Source organism: Epargyreus clarus, unplaced genomic scaffold (assembly GCF_041222505.1).
Source record: "Epargyreus clarus isolate Ecla_fem2 unplaced genomic scaffold, WU_Ecla_fem_2.2 ptg000007l, whole genome shotgun sequence".
Taxonomy (NCBI): domain Eukaryota; kingdom Metazoa; phylum Arthropoda; class Insecta; order Lepidoptera; family Hesperiidae; genus Epargyreus; species Epargyreus clarus.
The window spans coordinates 22,645,839-22,668,293 of NW_027332215.1; the positions used below are offsets into that span (position 1 = coordinate 22,645,839).

Here is a 22,455-nt window from a genome sequence, read left to right on the forward strand (position 1 = left end):
TCAAACTGTAGAATTTTAAAAGTCCCAACGGGTTTCAACGGGAAACTTACCTTGCTGGAGCAGCCATGATGGCGGAGACGGCGGCTGACATAACTGACTCAAGATAGCTGCTGTTCCATTTTGGGGTTAAAAAGGAATGTTTTCAATACTAAGCCAATAAATAAATAATATTTTCGTTTTTTATAACTTTAATATGAGGACTTTAATGACTATTGACACCTCACAAGTACCAAACAAGAGGACGCGACAAAAAATCCCATTTCATATATTTCTCATAAAAAATGGTATTTACTCAATTTTAGGAATATCTATTTATTCCCTAAACGAAAACGATCACAAATATAGCCGGATTGTTGGGAAAAGTTGGTTTATAGCATCGTGTAAAATATGTTAGTTTTTCATATACATAATATAAATTAAGAATTTTCATATATATTTTCCAGTTCGGAAAAGACCTACCTTTTATAACACCTAAATTACTTGTCTTGTATTTCTTGAATTTTCGGTCGCTTAATAAATCTTATAAATAGCATTCGATTAATTAATGTATTAGTTTCGTTAGTACTGAGATGCGTCTGTTATGCGTGCAACATACAAACAAAAACTGTTCCCAATGAATATTAATTTGAAAAACGGTTTAGTAAGTAAATGAGTTAATAGAAAAAATATTTGTAATGTGTAATGCGGCAAATATTCGAGCTTAAGCCTTCCTACAACTGTCTGTGTATTCCAACGGATTTGAACGAGCTAACTTACCTGGCTGGAGCAGCTGTGATAGTGGAGGCAGTTTCTGATGTAACTGTCTCTAGCGAGCTGCTATTCCGAATGGATTTAAAAGGTGATTAAACGCCAATTAAAAGTCATTTTCTTTATCAATTTTGAATAAGAAGATTCATAATAAGTTTTAAAATCCAATAGCGAATATAAAATTGAACTGAATTACGTCAATACCAAAACATAGCTTTCACGTTCAACCGCAAAAACCAAATCTCCTGTTATTGCTTTACTATTACGGAGCGATGGGTTAACTACCTACCAGGTTCGAACATGCTTTACATGCTAGATACATAGTGGGGTCGAACTTACCTCGCCGGAGCTGCCGTGATAGTAGCCACCGTAGCCGAACTAGCCGCCTCGACCGTGCTGTGATTCCGGTTGAGGTATAAAAAATTAAACATTTAAAGTAGCTACTTTACATAGTTTAACACGGTGTATATAGGTAGAGGACGACTATAGCAAACAGAAAATTAAGTAAATGATGTCGACACAGGTAGAGGTGATATAAACTAATGAAATAACATGAGCCGTAGCCGTGTCGCGGTGATGTAACAAGCTCCAATGGGGTCAAATATGCATCAATGGGGTGAGGTTTGGGGTGAGGTTTAATTTACCTTGCCGGAGCAGCTGCCATAGCGGACACGGCGGCCGAAGTGGCCGTCGCAATGGAGCTGATCACTCCAACAGGTTCCACAGCTTTGGCCGTTGGTGACGTCATTGGTTGCGGGGCCTTCGAGGTGCTCGGTGTGGAACCACCTGAACCTGATCAAAAAATGTAAAACAAACGTAAGTGAACACTTCTATACTTTTTAGTTGCAGTTGTATTTGCAGTTGACGTGATGTTCAAGAAATACTGGTAAAATATTTTGTTTACTTAACAGCAAGTTCTGTAACAAGGTTAAAAAATATTAAAGATTATGATTGTGACTGCACTATACTAGACATAGGATTTACTTACAAGAGATTTTAATGTGTTCATTACACTTTGATATATATATTTGTGTAACAAAGAAGACGTAGTATCACATAGAAAAATACACTTCCCGTTTTAGATTATTCCTTAGCGATCCCGTGAGATCAGTATGTATCCCGGGAGTGGTGTAAGGCTGAGAACCGAACACTACAGCTCCGAAAACGTCTTGATATAAAAGGGAGTAAACAAACCGTAAAGTCTGAACATTACAGTTTGTGCGGAGTAGGTAATTTTCAAAATTGAACATTGTATCACGCTCACATTTACCACTTGGCCCGGCTACCGGCTCCATCGAGTGCTGCGGGGATGGAGCGGGAGTGCTGGCCTTGCTGCTGCCCCCGTCGCCGGTCGACGAGCCCCGGCGAGCTGGCGATTGCTTCTTCTTATCTAAACATCCAATGTTACCATTAAGTCAATATTACCGACAAATACAATATCGATTAACATTTAGTACATGACAGAAAATAAAGAAACGCACAACAATGCATTAATATGTTCACAAGTCTGAAAGGAAATAAAAGGTACAGTGAAGAATTTTATCCACCAGAAAATTTATCACTCGAAATGTTAACAGCTTTATTAGAAAAAATCCGAATGTTAACCAAACCGAAAATTGGTGCAATAGATACATATAGTATTGTGCAATTCGATCTATCTGATAATTGATTTGGTTCGCGATATATTATTAGGAGTTGGTATTTTAATGTTTCAATTGACATAATTTCTTAATTTTCAGTTGACCCTGATGTGGTAATAAATTATTATGGCATTTGTTTTCTGGTGAACTAAATTAATTATTTTGAAAATATGAAAAGCTTGTGCGGTAAATAATGATGCCAAGAAATTGTAAGAATTTAATCAAAAACCAATATTAGAGAATAAAAAATGGCCTGAGGATGAAAAGGAAATGGTATTCTAAAGATTCTGAAAAAAACACAGTGAAATAAAAGATTAATTAGTAACCAGTTTGCACTCACTTTTTCGCCAATGGGCTTTAGCATAAAAAATGCAATAAATTCATTAAATCATTGTATATTTTCTAATACTTTAAGTACAGAAAACCGTCGATTATCCGAACTCATTGAATGATCAAAGAATAGGCAATTTCCGATATAAACCATATATCATATACATTTTTACAAAACACACAGGGTTAGCTTTAATATGGTGCAACTGTGTATCGTTGAGCTAAAGCGCTGTCAATGTGTAAAATAGTAAATTTCAACATTTTTTACAGATTTTTCTCGTCTGAAATCTAAAACTAGGATCTTGTGAAATGTAGGATCCGTTTAAATATGATGGTGAAATAAAATACGGCTTGCACAACTTAAAGTTAAATTCAATATAAGACGTTGCTATCACATATTATTCACACTTTTGAAAAACATACGATTAACATTTTTTTATATATTTTATTTTTAATATGTTTACCTATTTTATATTTGATTTTTAATAGTTTTAATACACAAACTGATGCATCAACGAACCGTTCGGATAATCAACTTTCTAATGTATTTACAATCTAATTTTCAGGGTACACGGAAATTTCTTATCATTTCATCCATATTTCCAAAGAAGTTGGAATTTAGAAACAAGTATATCTTTATGATATTCTGATCTAACTAGAAACTAGAACTAATCTCCTTAAGTAAATCAAGCATATACCGTGTGAATGTTAAAATTAAATTCCTTGTTGCTCTTATTACATTTATTGCTTGTACATAATTTATGTTCCCATTAAAATATATACTTATTAAATAGTATTTTCTGAATATACTGATTCTTTTCAACTATTGTAACATTATTTTATGAAATGCTTTATTTTCTGTGTACCCCGGCAACGTAATAAGTGTAACACAATAATTAAACATCATACAGGATGCCCCTTAAAACCTTTACAATTTTGGGCTTGATTATAAATTAATTGCATTTTCCTTTATTTTTAAAACGTTTTACTAAAGACGTTGTTCACTTAAATTTAAAAAAAGTATATCTTACCAAACCAGTACATCTTACCAAAAAGTAGCAAGATATTATAATATCATCTTTTCAAACTTTGTGAACCTTATATTTATAGTCATTTAATTTTATTTCATGTTATAGAACTTGCAAAAGAGCATACACTTCACTTTATGGCAAGTGGCAGTGGCACCCATGGACATCTGTAATCAACCCCAGATACTATTAGAATCCTGCCACTAAACCATTACAAAATACGTATTTCTACCCGAGGACAAAGAAAATTCTTGGAAAGTTAATGATGATCATCATTAAATAATAACACACTTACCACTAAGATTCATTTTTGAACTTTTATGAAGTATTATAGTGAATTGAATTTTTATAATTTAATTGAAATTTTGGTAGAACTAAGCACCTGCCCAGACAGCACTTTTCAGCGAAGCCAGAGACAGACTGAGATATTTTTCCCAATGTTTTGGTCCCCAATACTTATGAACAGAACTAAAAAACGTACAATGTATTTCTAATTGTATATTGTGTAAGGATAAAAGGTGTTCAACTAGTGACGTTATGTAGGTATCATTACAAGTCCAAGCTCTTAAATTATCCGATCAATCTATACAATAATTACACTACCACAAACCTATTAACTATATACTTGGCAGTTACTATAGCGAAGAGTGACGCGAGCTTCTGGGGCTATTGTCTTAAAAATGTGAGTGCGTCGATAGGTAAAAGTTTGAGTATGATTCAATATAACTATAATAAGCGGCACATAAGAAATTCTAATAGGTGAAGTAAAAAGTTATGCCGCTTGCAGATGCGAAGTAGATTGTGCTAAGAAATAAAAAGAACTAGAAACATATTTTTGTGCAAAAAAATTTGTTGAGTGATTTTTTTGGTTTAGAGCAAGGCATAGGTATGATCGAATGTTTAAATAGGGTACTACGCGCCTATGAACGATTTATACTTACGCCAACTACTAAGTATTATCTCTGAACGATATAAGCTATATCTAATGTCACAGGATCAGTTTCTTATAGATAAAATTGTTATGGAAAAACGGAATGTATAATATTACAGTTTTGTATCGTAGGAATTTCACAACTGTAGCCATTATATTAAAATGCCTTAACGTTAAATATTTTGAATATACTTTGAATTTTTTTCACATTATGTTTTCAAAAGCACGTGTCCTGACAGCGGTTTATCGAACATCCTGTATGATTGCTGTATTAAACTTAAATACTATTTTTTTCAATTTCTGTGGTCATAGATTTTTTACCATTTTTTGTTTTTGAATCCAGATTTTTTATATATTTCTGTTATAATATGTATGATATAGTAAAAGTACTTATTATAATTACAACGATATAATATTTATGCGTAATAGACAATAATTGCATATAACCATAATAGCATGCCCATGCCGCAAATAAAATAATTAATATTGATTTTACGGGCACAAGGGGACTTCAGAAGCATTAAGGAATGTATAGTGAAGTCCATTGAATATATAACAAAGCATACAAAAGCATGTTACATATCGTTGATATGAACAGAACCTCCTTCTTTGGGTGAAGTTGGTCAGTTGCCAAACGTTTAAAGATAATAATGCTGAAAATACACATGAAAAACAAAACCGATAGCGTGTCGATTTGTTTCCTATGGGTAATCCATAATTGATTTTGTACAATATACACAAAGGAAACAATGAAACACTGTTGTTGTCGTTACTGAGCTAGCTTTTGAGTCAACGTGATGCTAATCTGTAGTTACTTCAGAGAAGTGAATAGACAAATCTATTATTGAAATTTGCTTATTCAGAGTAAATAAATTACTAATAAGGGAATTGAAACAAAGGTTCAAAGCAACTTTCTCTGCAAACATTATTATCTGCCAGATTTTAATCACACCTGGTAATTGAATAAGAATAATGTCTTAAAAGCATTTCTTTCAAAGGGAAACACGTTCTCGGTTAGTATCTTCTATGGCAACCGCTGGGCTGGGTGTCTTTTGTTGTATCAATCTTTACATCTAGCACGCGTTCTATAATAAGAACCACATGCTGTTTTGTATGCAAACGACCCGAGCACAATGGACCTAGGTCACACACACATCGTGCCACTTATCTAATTTACAATTGTGAAGCTGTATCCTATCTGATCGAATCAACTATCTTTTGTATACTAAACGGTTGCAATGTGCCAACAATGGCGTGACGTTACCAGCTGTTATGTGGCGTGGCGCGCTATATGAAAAGTTTAGTTACTCTCGAGATATATTTTTAAACATATTTCCAATCAAAAAGTTCTCAAACTTAGATGAGAGTTCTATAAATGTCCCAAATTACTATTTTCACATACTGTATATGGAGGGGTTAGTGGGCGCATTGGAGGTGCAAGCACTAGTCCGAAATCAGCAGTGCCAAGACTAACATGCATTACGAACATCATTAAAAGCTACATAACGGAACACACTTTTATCGGATTTGTGTTTCCGGGTGACCAGCGGCTCTAGCATCTCCTTGCACGAGCCTGCAGCCCGCGGCGAAGTACAAAAACACCACAATTAATCACACATCAGTATCAACCAGCAAACATATCGGATCACACCAACACTACGATTTATAAAAGCCTGTTAAATTCTGATAATAAATATGGATACATACATACATTTATTTTTATTATTGATATCGGGAAATTGGGGCATCGTTAGATTTGTTTTCACTGGTTCATTGCTAAAGTTCTAATTTAACGTGTAGGATCATTGGTCTTTGCTATTTGAAAAAAATACCTACTATAAAACATTACAATTATAATACAGAAATAGTTTTAATAAAGGTTTCGTTTCCGTAGACGAAATTAATGTTTTACTACCATTCATTTAAATTATAAAAAAATCTTAGAGGTATTTTTAAATTATTGATTGAACGTACCTGATGCCTGACCCGAGTTAGTGGGTGTCTTCGCGGAATTAGACTGATTTCCGGCTTTCCCACTGCTTGAGTGCGACGTCTTACGACCGGGCTAGAAACAATAGCAGAATAATATTAATATATACACAATATTTTGTTTTTTTTTTTCATATAATAGGATTAGTAAATCAAGGAATAAGTTGCTGACTGACTCCAAAACAAATCGGATTAAGACGCCTGAGAGACTAACCAGCCCTAAATTCATTTATATAACTATTGCACCTCCCATTAATATAAATATTTGAATGTTAGTTCTCAACCACCACATATTGTAGGTAAAGTAAGAGCGTGGACTTATAACAGTACATCGGCAGACCTCCGTCGATCTCTATGGATCGATCGATATTTTATCGGCTTGGTGTCAAGCGGCACCTACGAACTTTAAAACAGAATATAAGTTAAATCGGCAAACAACAATACATAAAGCTTGTAACATACTCCTTTGGATTTTCCGGCGTGTGTGGGCGTGCCGCTTCCGCTGGCCACCGGCGAGGTTTCGCCGTCCTTGTCGCAGCTAGAGTCGCTCGACTGGCTGTCATGCGACACTGGCTTGTAGGGCGGGATAGTCTTCACATTACCACCCTTTTTCTGCGCCAAAATATCGCATTCCGACGTATTTACACATCGCTTAAGAAATTTTAATGTTTTTACACGGTGCCAAGTCTCAAAGCACCAATTCAAATGAGTTATCCAATATAATCATTGTTTCAGTATACCATATACACTTTCTAAAGAACTTAAACTCGTAAATTACACACGTCCGAGACTCCAGCACCGTGTAAAACTATACACGATATTTGAGTCCGTGTACAATAGGAAACAGGATATTTTTAATACAGCAACTGATAAGGTGTAGGCAGTTAGTTCGATTGGTTAGACTTTCAGTATTTGTTCATAAAACGATTTCCTGTTGGTTCAGTGCTTAATACTAGCAACATATCACGTGACAAAATGTATTTATGTTACATTTAAATAAATAATACTAATATACCGTTATACTGTTTGATAAGGTATTCATTCATCTTCTTAAGTTTACGATGACTATAACAACCAATCATTAGTACGTCCAAAGATTCTGTTGTTCTAAATTACCACTATTCTGTTTGAATATAGGTACGTTTTAATATATTAATTATAAAAAATGAAGTACAGCAACATAATACAAAAATGTGTTAGTTAAAACTGCATACCTATTTACTATAATCACTATTGGAGTAATCATACATTAAAAAGCTGTTTTTTTATATTCCTATAGAATTAGCTGTTATCTATATTTCTATAAACATATATTTTTATTATTTCGATGTAAACGAATGACCATGTTATTATAAAGAGAATATTATCTATTGTAAGGATATGAAAACAGCCTTTTATATACTTATATTTTAGGTCCCGCAAAATTATGATATTCTGGTCATAAAAGCTCATAAGTTTGCGAGTCTTATGTACTATAAAGGGTTAATAAAGCGGAAATACTCACCAGCCTACTCACCAATTTACTGTAATGGTATTGGCAGTAGCCACAGTATTTGACATTGTCCAGGTAGTTGCCGGCCTCCTCGCAGAGCAGGCCCAGGCTCTGGGCGCACGTAACGTGGAACTGCTGTTTGCATCCTACGATGCAAGCCAGCAAATACACACATTAGGTTGGTATAACCAAGTATGCTAGCTAAGATCACAGCGATTTCCTACAAATCATAAGCAAATATATAATCTACACAAGCAACGGCTTCTAAGAGTAAGCACCTACCTTCGAATACGAGTTTACAACTATCGTCATAAAACGTCTATAGTCTGATTCATAATTAGGTGTCCAAAATATAAACAAAGAAATGTCATTGTCCAAATACGATTACAGGTATTAACCTTAACAAATTAATAAGAAACAAAAACTTGAACTAACTCAACTAAAAACGAAAGCTTTAACAAATTCACACAATTTAACAAACACATTATAAAATTAAGAGAGAAAACATTCGAGTTCGATTACGATCACGAAAATGAATAATTTCAGCTACGAAACTTAAAAATGGCGGTACAAAAATGTTCTGGATCTCGATTACGTGTTTACGTGTGTTACCATTATCATTTCTATTATCTTATCTATTCTATTAATTTTCTATTATCGTTGTATTACTTCAATATAGTCAAAGTAAGAAACTACCATTTGAAACGTATTTTCTTGATAAGTCGACAACTTTGTTTACATTTTGGACACCTGATTATGAATCGGACCATACGTCGAAAGTGTTATCTACTAAAACAATCTCAAGTCCTGTCTTATATGTATAATTGAGTGGTTGTGTGATTTAATCTCAAAACCTTTTGAACTTATTGCAAAAAACTTAACTTTTGATGGTAGCAATCTCATCTCGAATACAGTTGTGGTCATTCAATTATAAAGGGTCAGATCAGTGAATAGAGTTGCAATATATGCCCGTTATTAATACAAATCAATCTATTATGATTTGGCTACCAAGATCGACGCTTATCGTTCGTACTAGACATTGTATTATTCAAGATTACATATATGCATTAAAATAACGACTGATTTTAATTTAAGTCGATAGGTACATAATATAGAGGAATTAGTTAGTTACGGTTTAGTATTACAATGAAATAGATTTTTTAAATGTAATAATGCAGTTTTAGATTTCATCAAAACTTGCTTCGTAATTCCTTTCCGCGTTTCGCCCTACACTTGATAAATTCACTTTGACGACGTATATAATTATATAACAATATGTTTGCAGTAATAATGTAGCAGCATCACTATGTAGCCCTGGTCATATTAATAGCATTAACTCACCAACTGCACCTGGTAAAGAGCACGACCATTTTAATTTATGTTATCCTTCACAGCAAAAAATTAAGGGTACGAAAGCAATACCTAGCTACAATAACTACATACCTACCTACCACAATATAATACTTTATATCTTAACAATTTTTAAGCCACGTGGTGTAGAAAATGTTAAGGTACAAAGAATTGGTATTTAATTTATTGGATAAACGTTTGAAATTAAAACAAGTCGCGAGTTACTCTAGACTTCGGTATTCCTATCTATGCTTACTGACGTTTAGTCTATTAATATGTTTTTGGTCTTTATCGTCCAAAAGTCAAGTTCAAATTACTCCTTGAATAAGATCTATCAAAATACTCTGATTAAGTTGGACTAGTGGAAATGATTCTGTCATTCTTCTATAAAATAACTGGAAAAAATGTTAAGAAAGAATCAATGCAATGTTCACTTGTCATATCGACATTTCTTTCAAGTTTTTGTATTTTCTTTGCCTTACTATCATAACGTTTTAGTAGCAAAACGTCCAAGTACCTACCCAATATATCCATTGAGCAATAGGCTTAATTAGCAAATTGGTTATGAAAGAAAACGTTCGTCTATCTTAAGGTCCGTATACCAGAATGTCCTTTAAACAATTCGTCTATTTTTTAATACAAAAGTTTAAACTTAACTTAAAGTGACCTTCACTTTATATTTTTTGATACTGGTATACCGTAAGAGAATTTCTGGAACACACTTCAAATAATCGCAACACACGTTCATAATTCAACGCTTTCGTCCCTACCTTAAAGAAGATTTTAGACTGGGTTTAAAGTGGCTTTTTAACTGTATGCCCGGCTTTCTCTGACATTCAAGTTACAAGATCATATCATACTATTATGTTAGTATTATTTCTCATATGATGAATGATGCCCACAACTGTCTGATACAATTTTATTTATTTTGCATTTATCATCTGTTTCAGGTTAATTACACGGGAGCAGGCCAGCGGATCAATGATAAAGAGGTTTTAAAATAAAACTTAATCATTTTTTTTTTTCATTTTAAATTAATCTAGTTTAAAAAATATATGCAGCTATTTTAATAAGCATCTATGAGACCACTCATCAAACAAATGTAATAAAACACCAAAAGGCTTACCAGTTTTGTTGCATTGCATACACGCACCGGCTGAGGCACGGTGGGGTTTATTCATGTCCTGACATATGTAGCATGTCTAAAACCAAACAGAGTAACGTGAGTAGAAGTAATCATTCACCATCTATATAGAAATTTAATAAGAACAGATAAATAAATATAAATAAAAATGAAGAAAAAGATCCCCCTCTTAGGCTGCATCACCATGTCCCAGCAAATAACAAGCAGGAAATACCTTGTTGAATCTCTCCGGGGGGATGAGCCGCAGTACAATGGGCTCCATTGACGTGACATTTCCAAATCGGACCTCAGGAATGTAGAGTGCACAGACTACATGCGCCCATCCACCTGTGTCCGCTCGTTTGAGAGCTCCTGACTTGGAAGGGCACAGTTCACAGCGCTAAGGAGGAAAATATTATTATATGAACGATTCCTTGACCTGCTAACTAATACCTTTATATATACAACACAACAGTATTTTGTACAAATATATGTTGTGTAACAGTGTGTGTTACGCCCACTTTTTCTAAGCTATGCCTAATACTAGCTGTTTGATGCAAAGGCAAGATAAATTTAATACCCTTGGTAGAAAAAAAATAAAGATTGATGAAAATAAAAGATTTCAATAGCGCATTTTATTGCTTAGAACGGCAGAAGCATTATTTAAGAATGTACAACGTTTTTGCCAGATCAAATGATTGCCTGAAATGCTTCAAGAACAGATTATACATATAGGTCGTATTTCCTTTGTATTCTGAAATTATTGTAGGAAATACTAAAACAAACACACATTTTATAAACATCATTATTGAGTGTTTTTAGTTTTTATATTATTATATTTTAAGAAATGGTGTTCATTTCTCAATTAATGAATATTAAAGATAATTTGCTTATTCAACTAATAATCCTAGCAATTGTGGAACCTGTGACAATGAAACGGAGAACCCACCTGCATAATCCATTTTGGAGTACCAGTAGACAATATTCCTGAGCTGCAGAGCCAACATTTACTACTTTAAGTATGAAATTTTATTAACTTACTACTTTGCCCTTGTTCTCTGGACTCTCACATTTCCTGCAATACCAGGGCCCGGTCGGCACAGCAATTATACCGTAGCACGCTAAAAAAATGAAGATATCGTGACTTTCTTGACCGATCTACAAAGTTAAGCAATGTTATGTAAGCTCAGGAGTTGGATGGTTGACCAATAGTGATAAAATAATATGAGGGCTTTCGTGTTTTGGAGGACACGTTGACTGTCGATTTTTGTTATCGGATCGGATGGTGTCGGATTGTTAAACTTGAGCCCTATCAACGGCCTGAGTTCCGGCTCAGTTTGGCCACTAACCCATACAACCCTCCACCATTCCGGGTTGTAGCAGCCTGGTAGAATATGCTCCAGGCCTTTCCTAGTAATGGGGAGACACCCATGATCAGAAATGGCAGGCGGTATAATAAGGAACATATCTGTACCTTGGTGTACTGCGACGGTGCATCCATTACCGTCGCAGTAGACTAGCGGGTTGTCCGGCCAACCTCGCTCGTCTGAGCACACACAGCATCCTCCTACCATCTCCTTCATATTGTATTCATTATTAGTTCAAATCCTGAAAAATCCTTTTGTTTAATTACCATTTGACAGCTCAGATACATCATAACGAAGACTATAGTCTGATTCATAATTAGGTGTCCAAAATGTAAACAAAGAAATGTCATTGTCAAAATTCGATGACAGGTATGGCAAACCTTAACAAATTAACAAGAAACGAAGACTTTCACAAAATTCAACATAAAACAAAAACTTAATAACTGCACACAATTTAAAAAAAACCGCGCTATGAAAACTAGAAAAAATTCGAGTTCGATCACGATCGCGAAAATGAATAATATGTATCAACTACGAAACTTAAAAATGGCGCCACAAAAAATGTTTTGGATGCCGATTGTGTGACCATTATCACAATTTAATTTTTTCTCATAAATCTTGTTTTTTATTATTATTACTGTATGAAATGAAATTGAGTTAATACAAATATTGGAAAATGTGAATTGATTTTAATTTATTTAGATTATTATTTTATTATCGATGTCTTAATTTAATATTGTCAAAAATAAGAAACTGCCATTTGACACATATTTTCTTGATAGGTCAACACCTTTGTTTACATTTTGGACACCTAATTATGAATCGGACTATAGGTATTTATTAATTATTAGGTGTACCAGAATCTGAATGCACGGAAAAGTTGAGATGAATATGCATGAAAGAAAATGTACAAAACATGGTCAATATATTGATATCTACACTTATGTAAAGAAAACACATGTGTATTTCCTTACATATATATTTATAATATCATTTTCAGTAATGATTACTGTAAATTATAGATTCCCCCTGACATAAGATTCTGGTCGACCTATTGTCATTGTATACCCATTGCTATCATTGACCTTTATGTAGAACTGTGTTATTGTTATTCTACGAATTAAGTTATTCCTCAGACTCTATCAATAGATTGCACCTATCACCTACTACTTTTCTTCCGCCGGCACTAGCAGGTTTTTCGGAGATATTTCCGGCATTAGAACTCCGATAACATCACTTATTTTTAAGTGTACGAGTATTTTTTACCGCTTATGTTATATTTCAACATATTTATTTTACATTTGGAATAATTATAATTTCTTTTAAAAATAATTAAGAACCACTGCGTCACTTTTGTTTCACGCAAAAATTTCATGCGTCTGTTATTATGTAAAAAGTTGTTCTACCCATAAAATACAATATATTTTGTAAATCGAGACATTTAAATGTTTTTCAAATTTAAGTTGTGGTTACAAACAATCATTTTTACAATCGGACAATAAGAATACTGCACATATATAACGCAGTTCCAACTAGGAGCAAAGTAGATGAACATAACCTTTGAGATCTGAGGTTATCTAAAGGACTATTATTTGCCCGTTCGTTGCAAACTAGCCCCTCCTTCCTCCTACAATAACGTTTCCGTTCATAGAATGTATGAAAACAAAAACAGAAAAAATCTGATTGATGGTATCAGTACCATTGCGGCGATAAAAAGAGATGTGAAGATTTATAATGATTAAAATGTTATATTAAGACCGTAAAGCCCAGGCCTATCTAACTAGGGCTTAGGTCGGCCAACAATATAAGGGCCAAACAAAAGGGGAAGAAAAACAATATCTTGGTTATGCTCTATAGATATTAATTACTTGGCCAATTCCAAGCTACATTTTTATGAGTCCAAACCACAAACACTGATCGCGCCACAAGGGCAACGAGGAAGGGTATACAAAGATGGCTTTGATCATCGCTTAGCAGTCATATGAGTGAGAAGTCAACAGAGGCTGTATCTTCACGGCCAATAGCAGGCAACCACGCCTAAAACCGGACATGCGCAATAATGTCAATACGCACTTGATTTGATGTATGATCATGACTTCAAAGCAATCCAGATTTAAGCGATTATATGTTCCACCAAACATGATTTCACAGCATCTAAAGATATGATTGAAGTTATAACCAGATATTGAGTATGATCATGAAAAGTAGCTAGGGGAAAATCCGTGAAAAGAGTAAAACGGCGAATTTATTCCAACTGCACTGGACATCCTAAATGTTCCATAATATGTCACTAAAGGAACAGGCGGTCATCTTGTTACACAATTCTTAAATATATTCGTTTAAAATTACATAGCTCTAATTATGCAAAATGTAGCATAAGAGCATGCAAATGTAGCATACTGATGTCTATTCTGAATTATTGTGTTTACCGAATTATCAATTTTAGAAAATATACAATTTTTCGTCCACACAAACAAAAACAAACACCTTTCTTACTCGACGAAATGAAAATATATGTCTATAGCTATCCAAATATAAATCTTAATTCACTTTTGCTTTATATATTATATGAATAAGTATTATATGAAGCACCCAAGCAAAATAAATTGATTGTTCCAGTGCACTCTATCGTTCTCCATATTTAGGTCACTGCTTCCATTTCTCTCGAGCGCATTTTAAAACCCAAGTAATTATAATATTTATCTCAAAGACATTAAATTTAAGTACTTAGCAAGATTTATCAATATGCTATTTATAAGAAATATATTATTTACTACGCAATACACACCTTACATTTTCACAACCAGTACTACTACTACACAAAAACAAATTTTGTGTATTTTATACTTACACCAAGAAAAAAATCAATTCACTGATTTCAATACTTAGTGTTCCTTAATAAGGTCACTATTCAGTCCGATAAATCCTTACACCCCACTCGAAACCACAAACGAAAACTATATTTTTCAAATTCAACTAAACACCATACTCCACGGATCCCGACTACATTTTTTGAACAAGATAATAAATTAAAACTGCAATTTGTTGAACGATAAGCAATAAAGATGACAAAACAGGTAATGTGTATCTGCTTTATCTGAGAGCACTACACTGTACTGTGTGAGGCCGGAGAGCTACGTTTGCAGGACAGGGAGGGGAAGGTTGCACTATTGATTTTTCAATTACTCTCCTGTTCCTGATTTACCTCACCACCCCTCGCCTGTACATTCTGTGTAGCCACATTATTTTATAACCTCGAGACTCGCATTTTATTACTCTAAACTATTCACTTTTATATGAAGTAATACTGTAATAACACTTACAAAGGATATAAGTTCTGACCTTGAAACTTGAACGATTTAGGCCCAAATGTATATGTGGGATGAACTATAGCATAAGAAGGTTTTTTTTTTAATACAAAATGAATGAGTTGGAGTTTAGAGTACTACACCACCAATGATATATAAATATCTCAATCTCATCAAATTCAAATTATAAAGGCACATTGTTAAACAGTACAATTAATAAATAAATATTATAAATACGTCTTACACACATTCTCGCAACAATAATACAATATACATATTATATAAAATTATGACATCTTATAAACTCTGTGTTGATTGTAGAGCTAAACTAAAATTTCTATTAGATATACACATACATCTTGAAAACTCTGTACAATATAAAAAAAGGAATTGAAAATCCTTTGGATGTACTATGGTAGTCGACCTGTCCCTGTGAATAAAAATAATATGTTACATTTCGTACAAAACGTGATAAATTTTACAAAATAATATTTATTCTCTTTTTTTTTCGTTATGATTTATCTATATATATAAAAGCGAAAAGATACTCACGTTCTAAACGTATTAATCAAGGTTTTGACTAAACTACTGAAGCTACAATCATGAAATTTGAAATACAGCTTCATTTTATGATGTAGATGCGCACTAAGAACTTTTTTGAACTAAGAAGAATTTTTGATATTCCACCGTTAAGGGGGTTAAATGGGGGTTGAAAGTTAGTATGAAAGTCCGTCAGTTTTAAAGCAAACTGGATGAAAATTGGTATTTAGCTTTCTGATTTAAAGTAATAAAAATCTAATCTAAGGGTTTTTCCAAAATCAACCCTAAAGGTGGTTAAATAGGGGTTGACAGCTTATTTTAAATTTTGCCATTTGTGAAAGCCAGCACTATGAAAGTTAACCATTGCTTTACTGGTTAGATATAATAGAATTTTAGTTCTACCGTTTTTGGAAAATCAACCTCTATGTGGGTTAAATAAGGGTTGTAAGTTTGTATGTAAGCCCCCCAGTTTTAATGTAAACTCTATGAAAATCGGTATTTGGGTTTAAGATTAAAAATAATTACATACCTATTTCACGATTTTTGGAAAATCAACCCTTAAGTTGATAAATAGGGGTTGACAGCTTATTTTAAAATTTGCCAATTTGAAAGCCAGCACTATGAAAGTTAGCCATTGCTCTACTGCTTAGATATAGTGGAAATTTAATTCTACTGTTTATGGAAAATCAACACTTATTTGGGTTAAATAAGGGTTGTAAGTTAGTATGAAAGTCCCCCAGCCAAATACCGATAGATTTCAGAGAGATTACATTAAGTAATCTCTCTGAAAATCGGTATTTGGCTTTTCGGTAGAAAATAATTAAACACCTATTTCATTGTTTTTGAAAAATCATCCCTTGAAGTCGTTAAATGGGGGTTGGAATTTTATTTGTAACTCCGTTAATTCGGAAGCAAGGACTATAAAAATTTGCATTTGGTTTTTCTGTTGGAAATAATAGAATTTTTTAACACCATTTATGGAAAATCTACCCGTAGAGGGTAAAATAGGGTTGAAAGTTTGTTGGGAAGTCCGCAGATATTGAAACAAAGTCTATGAAAATGGGTATTCAGCTTTCTGATTGAAAATAATAGAACACCTATTTTACCGTTTTTTGGAAAATCAACCCTTAAGTTCGATTAATAGGGAATAGAACTTTATTTTAAAATCCGTTAATTTGGAAACAAGGATTGTTAAAATAGCATTTAGCTTTCTGGTTCGAAATAATAGAGCTTCTTCAACACCGTTCATGGAAAATCTACCCTTAAGAAGGTCAAATAGGGGTAGCAACTTCGTTTAGAAGTCCACAGCTTTTTAAGCAAAGTCTATGAAAATTGTTATTTGGCTTTCTGATTGAAAATAATAGGACACCTATTTCACAGTTTTTGGAAAATCAACCCTTAAGGTTGTTTAATAGAGGATGGAATTTTATTTTATAATCTGTTAATTTAACGGATAACATATATTTTTAACATGGGAATGTATTGCGCGTGCTGAAGTGCAGAACAGCGGTTTTTTAGGGTTACGTACCTAAAGGATAAAAACGGAACCCTATTCCTAAGACTTGCTGTCTGTCCGTCTGTCCGTGTGTCACAGGGCTCTATCTCTGGAACCGTAATAGATAGACATTTGAAATTCTTACAGAGGATGCATAATGGTGGCCTCTATAACAACAAAGACTAAAAATAAATAAAGGTGAAAACAAAAAGGGGTCCCCATACAACAAACTGCTATTCGATATTTTTCTAACTAACTTTTGAACCGTTACAGATAGACAGTTCAAATCTTCACAATGTGTGTACTTTAATGGCTGCTGCAATATTAATACTAGAAATTAAAAAAGATGAAAATGTTGGTTGTATGGAACCCTCTAGGTGCGGGTTTGACTTGCCCTTGGCCAATTATTAGTAACGCGCAGACCCGCGGGTCACAAGGAAAAGTCGCGGGCCACACACCACTTGTGGGTGTCAGGTTGCCTACCGCCGGTGTTGAATATTAAGTTTTCAGAAATTTGCTGATAAAGTATTTATTGATACATATGTACATAGGAATGTTTTTTTTAAATTCTACTAAGGAGGTAAAAGAAGTAATTTTTTAGGTTCGAAGTTAGAAAAGTGAAATTTCAGATATCGTCTATTCAGACAAATACACGACAACGTAGACGGGTGCAAATTTCATATATGATAATGCGTAAGTTTATTCAAATTGGCCTACATTTTGGTACACTGATTAGGTACATCGCAACTACTTTGGACACACTGCGTGCCAATATTTTGTCCTGCCGTGGGGTATGGTTGTGGTTATGCGTGGATTAGTGGTGGTGGTAGACACATAGACCTTGGATTAAAATTTTGGGCTAGAACAGGGCTACAGTATCCCCTGCCTGTCGTACGAGACTAAAGGGGGATTCTGGAGTCGGGCGGCAAGAATGGGAGCTCTAACCGCTCAGCCAGAGACCCTGGAAAGAACCACTGTATGTAAGGCCCCATATAACATGGACGGTTCCTATGTAATAGTGTAAATAATAATTATTGTATCCTACATGAAACTTATATTTTAAAGAAAGTTTCATTACAGTTCACTAATTAGAGTTTCAGTGTATGTTTCTGAAGAAAGGTTGACGAATTTAGGTACACAGTGACGAAAAAGAAGCTTTTATTAATTAAATATTAATGCTACTTTATCGTTAAAATTGTTAAAGGTACAAATTTACGATTACAGTTATTTGTATGTCATATCATATTTTTTATGCGGGCGAAGCCGCGGGTTCTGCTAGTAAAATATATTTGTACAATGTTATTCCTGTATACCTTATCTATATATTAATACGTGACCTGTATGTCTACCAATATATATGTATACAGTTATACGCGAAGCAAAAACTTCGGACCACTTTTGACGAATTTTACGCGCACGGAGGAATAAGATATTTAGCATATGTGGATAGGTCATAGATGAGTGGGTAAGTAATGCAGAAAATCAAAATCTTCAATGGTGTCACCGTCTTATGTTTACCCCTTTCTTTAGTCATCCTTAGATCGTCTCCTTTTCTTGCACAAATGTATTTCGTGATACCATCACGATCGAATCTTGACTCATTGGACAATTTTTAAGTTATTCTGGTTATTTTTGATAACAACCTTTTTGGATAGCTAATGAACGACGAATTATACGCAACATACGTTTTCTGGAATCATTATTTATTTACCAAAGAAGTGATATTTTTTCCGTGTAACCGCACGAGATTTTTTAGTTTTAAGTAATAAAATTGCGAAACTTTCAAGTTTATTTTGATTTAACTTTTGTTTGGATACTTTTATATTCAAAAATAATAAGGATATTTCTGTATGATTATTTATTAGTTAAATCTTTAATTATTAATTAAAACACATTTAACTAAAAACCATAGTGGTTTTCTAAAATTATTAAACCTTGAATAACTCTAAAACACCAAATTTTCGGACATGGTATGTCGTTATATTGGTAGCAAATGTGCTCTACTTTAACCCCCTATCAAGGAATTTATGTTACTACTACTCTTTTATTAGCCTGACCTGTATCTAGGTATGTAGGTATGTAACAGAATCTTTGCACTCGATTTTTACCCACATTGAAGGGCCAGCTACAAAGAAAAATTTAAACAATTATCAAGAACCGATGACAATACACGATTTTAATAATTTTGTCCCACTGTATATTCTGATCATCAGGAGTAACCATTTTCGAAGGGATGTTCGAGGTTGGTGGCGGCAAGGCTATGTGGTGCGAACTAAATCATAATTATTTAGCCAAGTGATGTTGTTATCGATCTAAAAAGTTCACCAACACATCGCTAGATGGCGTTAATAATCGGTATAAAGTTTATGGCAAAGTTTCTAGATTGCAACAATCATTACTATTTAGTATGATTTCCTATAAAACCGTGTTTTTTTTTTAATTTTTGAACTATAATTTATTTCTATTAATATGTATTATATCGTTCATACTGACAGTGTCAACAATAAAATCAAATGTAATGTTAAAATATATTTAGTTAAAATTACAGATGTTTATGTCACGAAAAACGGTTTTGCTTTAAAAAAATAATGTAGTAACGAACCGACCATAAGACGTGTGACTAGTTTATCGCCCCTTATTGAACAATAATTTATTTATCTAACCTTCACCTAACAAAGACGAAATAGAAATAAGTTGCCGAATTTAAATTTATGGTAGATATAATAATTAATAACGAGTGAAAATCATGAAGTATACTAATAATATGTATTAAAATAATATCTACTTTTTAGTGACCGACCGAATTTTCGATGAACCAATTTACATTTACATATCATGAATGAACCAATTTACATTTCAATATGGTAGACGAACTATCTGATAGTATTTAACAGAAGAAATAAACACTGCATCATCAAATTTTGTACACGAAGTTAACGAAAGAAGATGAGGAGGTCGGAATTTTTCAAAAAATATAAAACAATCGATGGTGCAAAAACGGTGACAATTTTACTAAAGTATTTTCTTTTCTCAGAGAGGTCAGACAGTAACCTATGTTCTCCTCAAGTTTGTCGTGGTACTTATGGGACACCCTGTATATCTCGGCAAATTGACAGTTAATTATACAATGTAATTCTATAATTTTGTTCAAGACTAGTTTCATTGTGCGTCGCAACTAGGAAAACAAGTAATATTATTAATTGTCTAAGATCCCAATAAAAGAAGACCTTCACCGATCTGGTTAATGGATGAAAAGTATTTTAAGTCGAATTAAATATGTCGATAATTATATTGCAAAAAAGGATTATATATTATAAAATGGGTTGTCTAAAAAGGTTCAATCCAGAATGAGTTTTTTGCAATCAATTTTTTTTTTCCTAAACATTACACTGGTCTGGTTTATGGACAAATTACATACCAATTGAAAGTATAAAGCCTATAGAATACGCAAATGTTAGGTTGACTATTCTTTTCCTGTCACAATCCTTGGGTAAGCGGCTATAGACAGGTAAACAAGTTGGCCTACCCGAGGAATATAATATATATTTGTAATCCCCTTTTATCTTATTTTACTTTGATACCTTACTCGATAGGTTTGGTTATTTTTTAAACATATTACTATTTCACGTCAAGAATCCGCCATGTAACTTTTTTTAATACCTATCTTCCAACACTGGAGTGTTTATGAAAGAAAAAATTACAAACGATGAAGATACACACGAAAACATAACCCGTCCTTGGTAATCGGGTAATAATCCGAATGGCAATGAGTTGTTTATGCTAGCCAAATAAGTGTTATCAGCCCTTTTCTTTTAATGAAGTAATAAATAACCATCATCATAATCAAATTCAACTGTACTGAAAAATTTAAAATGTTCATTGGGAGTAAGGTCTTACTAATGACATATATTAAGTGGCATTTCATCAGATATTTCTGGATTATGATATTTAATATCCAAATAAACAATAGTGGAAAATTAATTTGTGTTCAATTAATTTTAAAATCCTTGGTGGTTTCATGTCGGAGGTACCATCACAACAGCTACTTCTACTTACTAAGAGTAGTGTTAAGCGCTAATGTTGTCATTTAAAGGATACGATAAATTCAGAAAAATGATGTGGTAAACAGAGATATTTTCGACACATTCGATCATGATCCTCAGATATAGCAAGGCATGAGTCCCTAACCTCAGGTAAGACTTCAATCTAACCTTACTTAGGTTTGGCCAGTTATTGTCAGGTGGAATCATACTTGTATGCCTCTTAAAAACCTTAATATGCAAACATAGTAGAGGAAATTCAAAAATGAGTGTGCTTTTTATGTAACCCAAATATACAGAAAAATAGCAATTCCAATAAATTAAAAGAATAAGATTTAAATTTAAATTTGAAGTTACTTATATACTCACTTATAACAAAATAGAATGTAATGATAAATTGTAGGCAAAAGAATACATGTAAAAGACAATGTTGTCTTTTCTCAAGGTTTTTCTTTCTTTCAAGGTATGCTATGTTCCTTTGTTATGGAAAATTCCAGAAAAAATGTTTATTTTTTTTTTATTTAAAATGTGCAACCTAAAAAGGTATGTTCAGGGTAGAAACAAATGCTGCAATGCCAGGAAGGGCTGTTTAACTGATAAGTACAACAGAGCTGATAATGTAATGACTCAAACATTTATATTGTGAAAGGAATAGACTAGCATTGTTGTTTATATGGAACTGAAAACAATTACATTTGATATGCACTGTTGCAATTTTATAGAAGTTCTATGAAAAGACCACATACACAATGTTAATTCAGCTATTCATTTGATAGTATGCATTTAATTGCATATATGCAATGAAATATCTATCTATGTCTATTTATATACTGGATGTAACAACTAATTTATAATCAGCGGCATGGAGGTACAGGACCTTAATACAAACTTTAAATGGTTTTACAAATCTTAAAACTGCTGGTATTTGCGCAGAATGAACTAATAGTTACATTCAGCTAATCATTGGAAATCATTGTAAAATGTTTTTTTTTTATAATATAGGAGTAGCAGACGAGCTTGCAGTCCACCTGATGGTAAGTGGCTACTGCCGCGCATGGACATCTGTAAGCAGCCC

At 33.3% G+C, this 22,455-nt stretch overlaps 1 protein-coding gene across 35 annotated transcripts in view; it reads right to left on the reverse strand.

The window, feature by feature from the left end:
• The window catches only part of LOC140743677 (uncharacterized), a 54,370-nt gene that overhangs the window by 28,869 nt on the left and 3,046 nt on the right, over positions 1 to 22,455 (reverse strand). For 19 of the 35 annotated variants that reach the window (XM_073075138.1, XM_073075127.1, XM_073075149.1 and 16 more), the window contains exons 2-15: positions 12,105 to 12,238; positions 11,672 to 11,751; positions 10,866 to 11,030; positions 10,634 to 10,709; positions 8,170 to 8,303; positions 7,128 to 7,277; positions 6,651 to 6,741; positions 6,193 to 6,249; positions 2,728 to 2,742; positions 2,012 to 2,137; positions 1,392 to 1,539; positions 1,087 to 1,143; positions 757 to 816; positions 51 to 110 (exon numbers count right to left, since the gene is read on the reverse strand). In XM_073075138.1, the coding sequence (XP_072931239.1) occupies positions 51 to 110; positions 757 to 816; positions 1,087 to 1,143; positions 1,392 to 1,539; positions 2,012 to 2,137; positions 2,728 to 2,742; positions 6,193 to 6,249; positions 6,651 to 6,741; positions 7,128 to 7,277; positions 8,170 to 8,303; positions 10,634 to 10,709; positions 10,866 to 11,030; positions 11,672 to 11,751; positions 12,105 to 12,213 (1,328 nt within the window). In that variant the 5' untranslated portion in view covers positions 12,214 to 12,238. Of the gene's footprint in view, positions 1 to 50; positions 111 to 756; positions 817 to 1,086; positions 1,144 to 1,391; positions 1,540 to 2,011; positions 2,138 to 2,727; positions 2,743 to 6,192; positions 6,250 to 6,650; positions 6,742 to 7,127; positions 7,278 to 8,169; positions 8,304 to 10,633; positions 10,710 to 10,865; positions 11,031 to 11,671; positions 11,752 to 12,104; positions 12,239 to 14,848; positions 15,122 to 22,455 lie in introns of those variants that run through there. The other 16 variants (XM_073075155.1, XM_073075152.1, XM_073075131.1 and 13 more) reach the window with 12 other exon arrangements.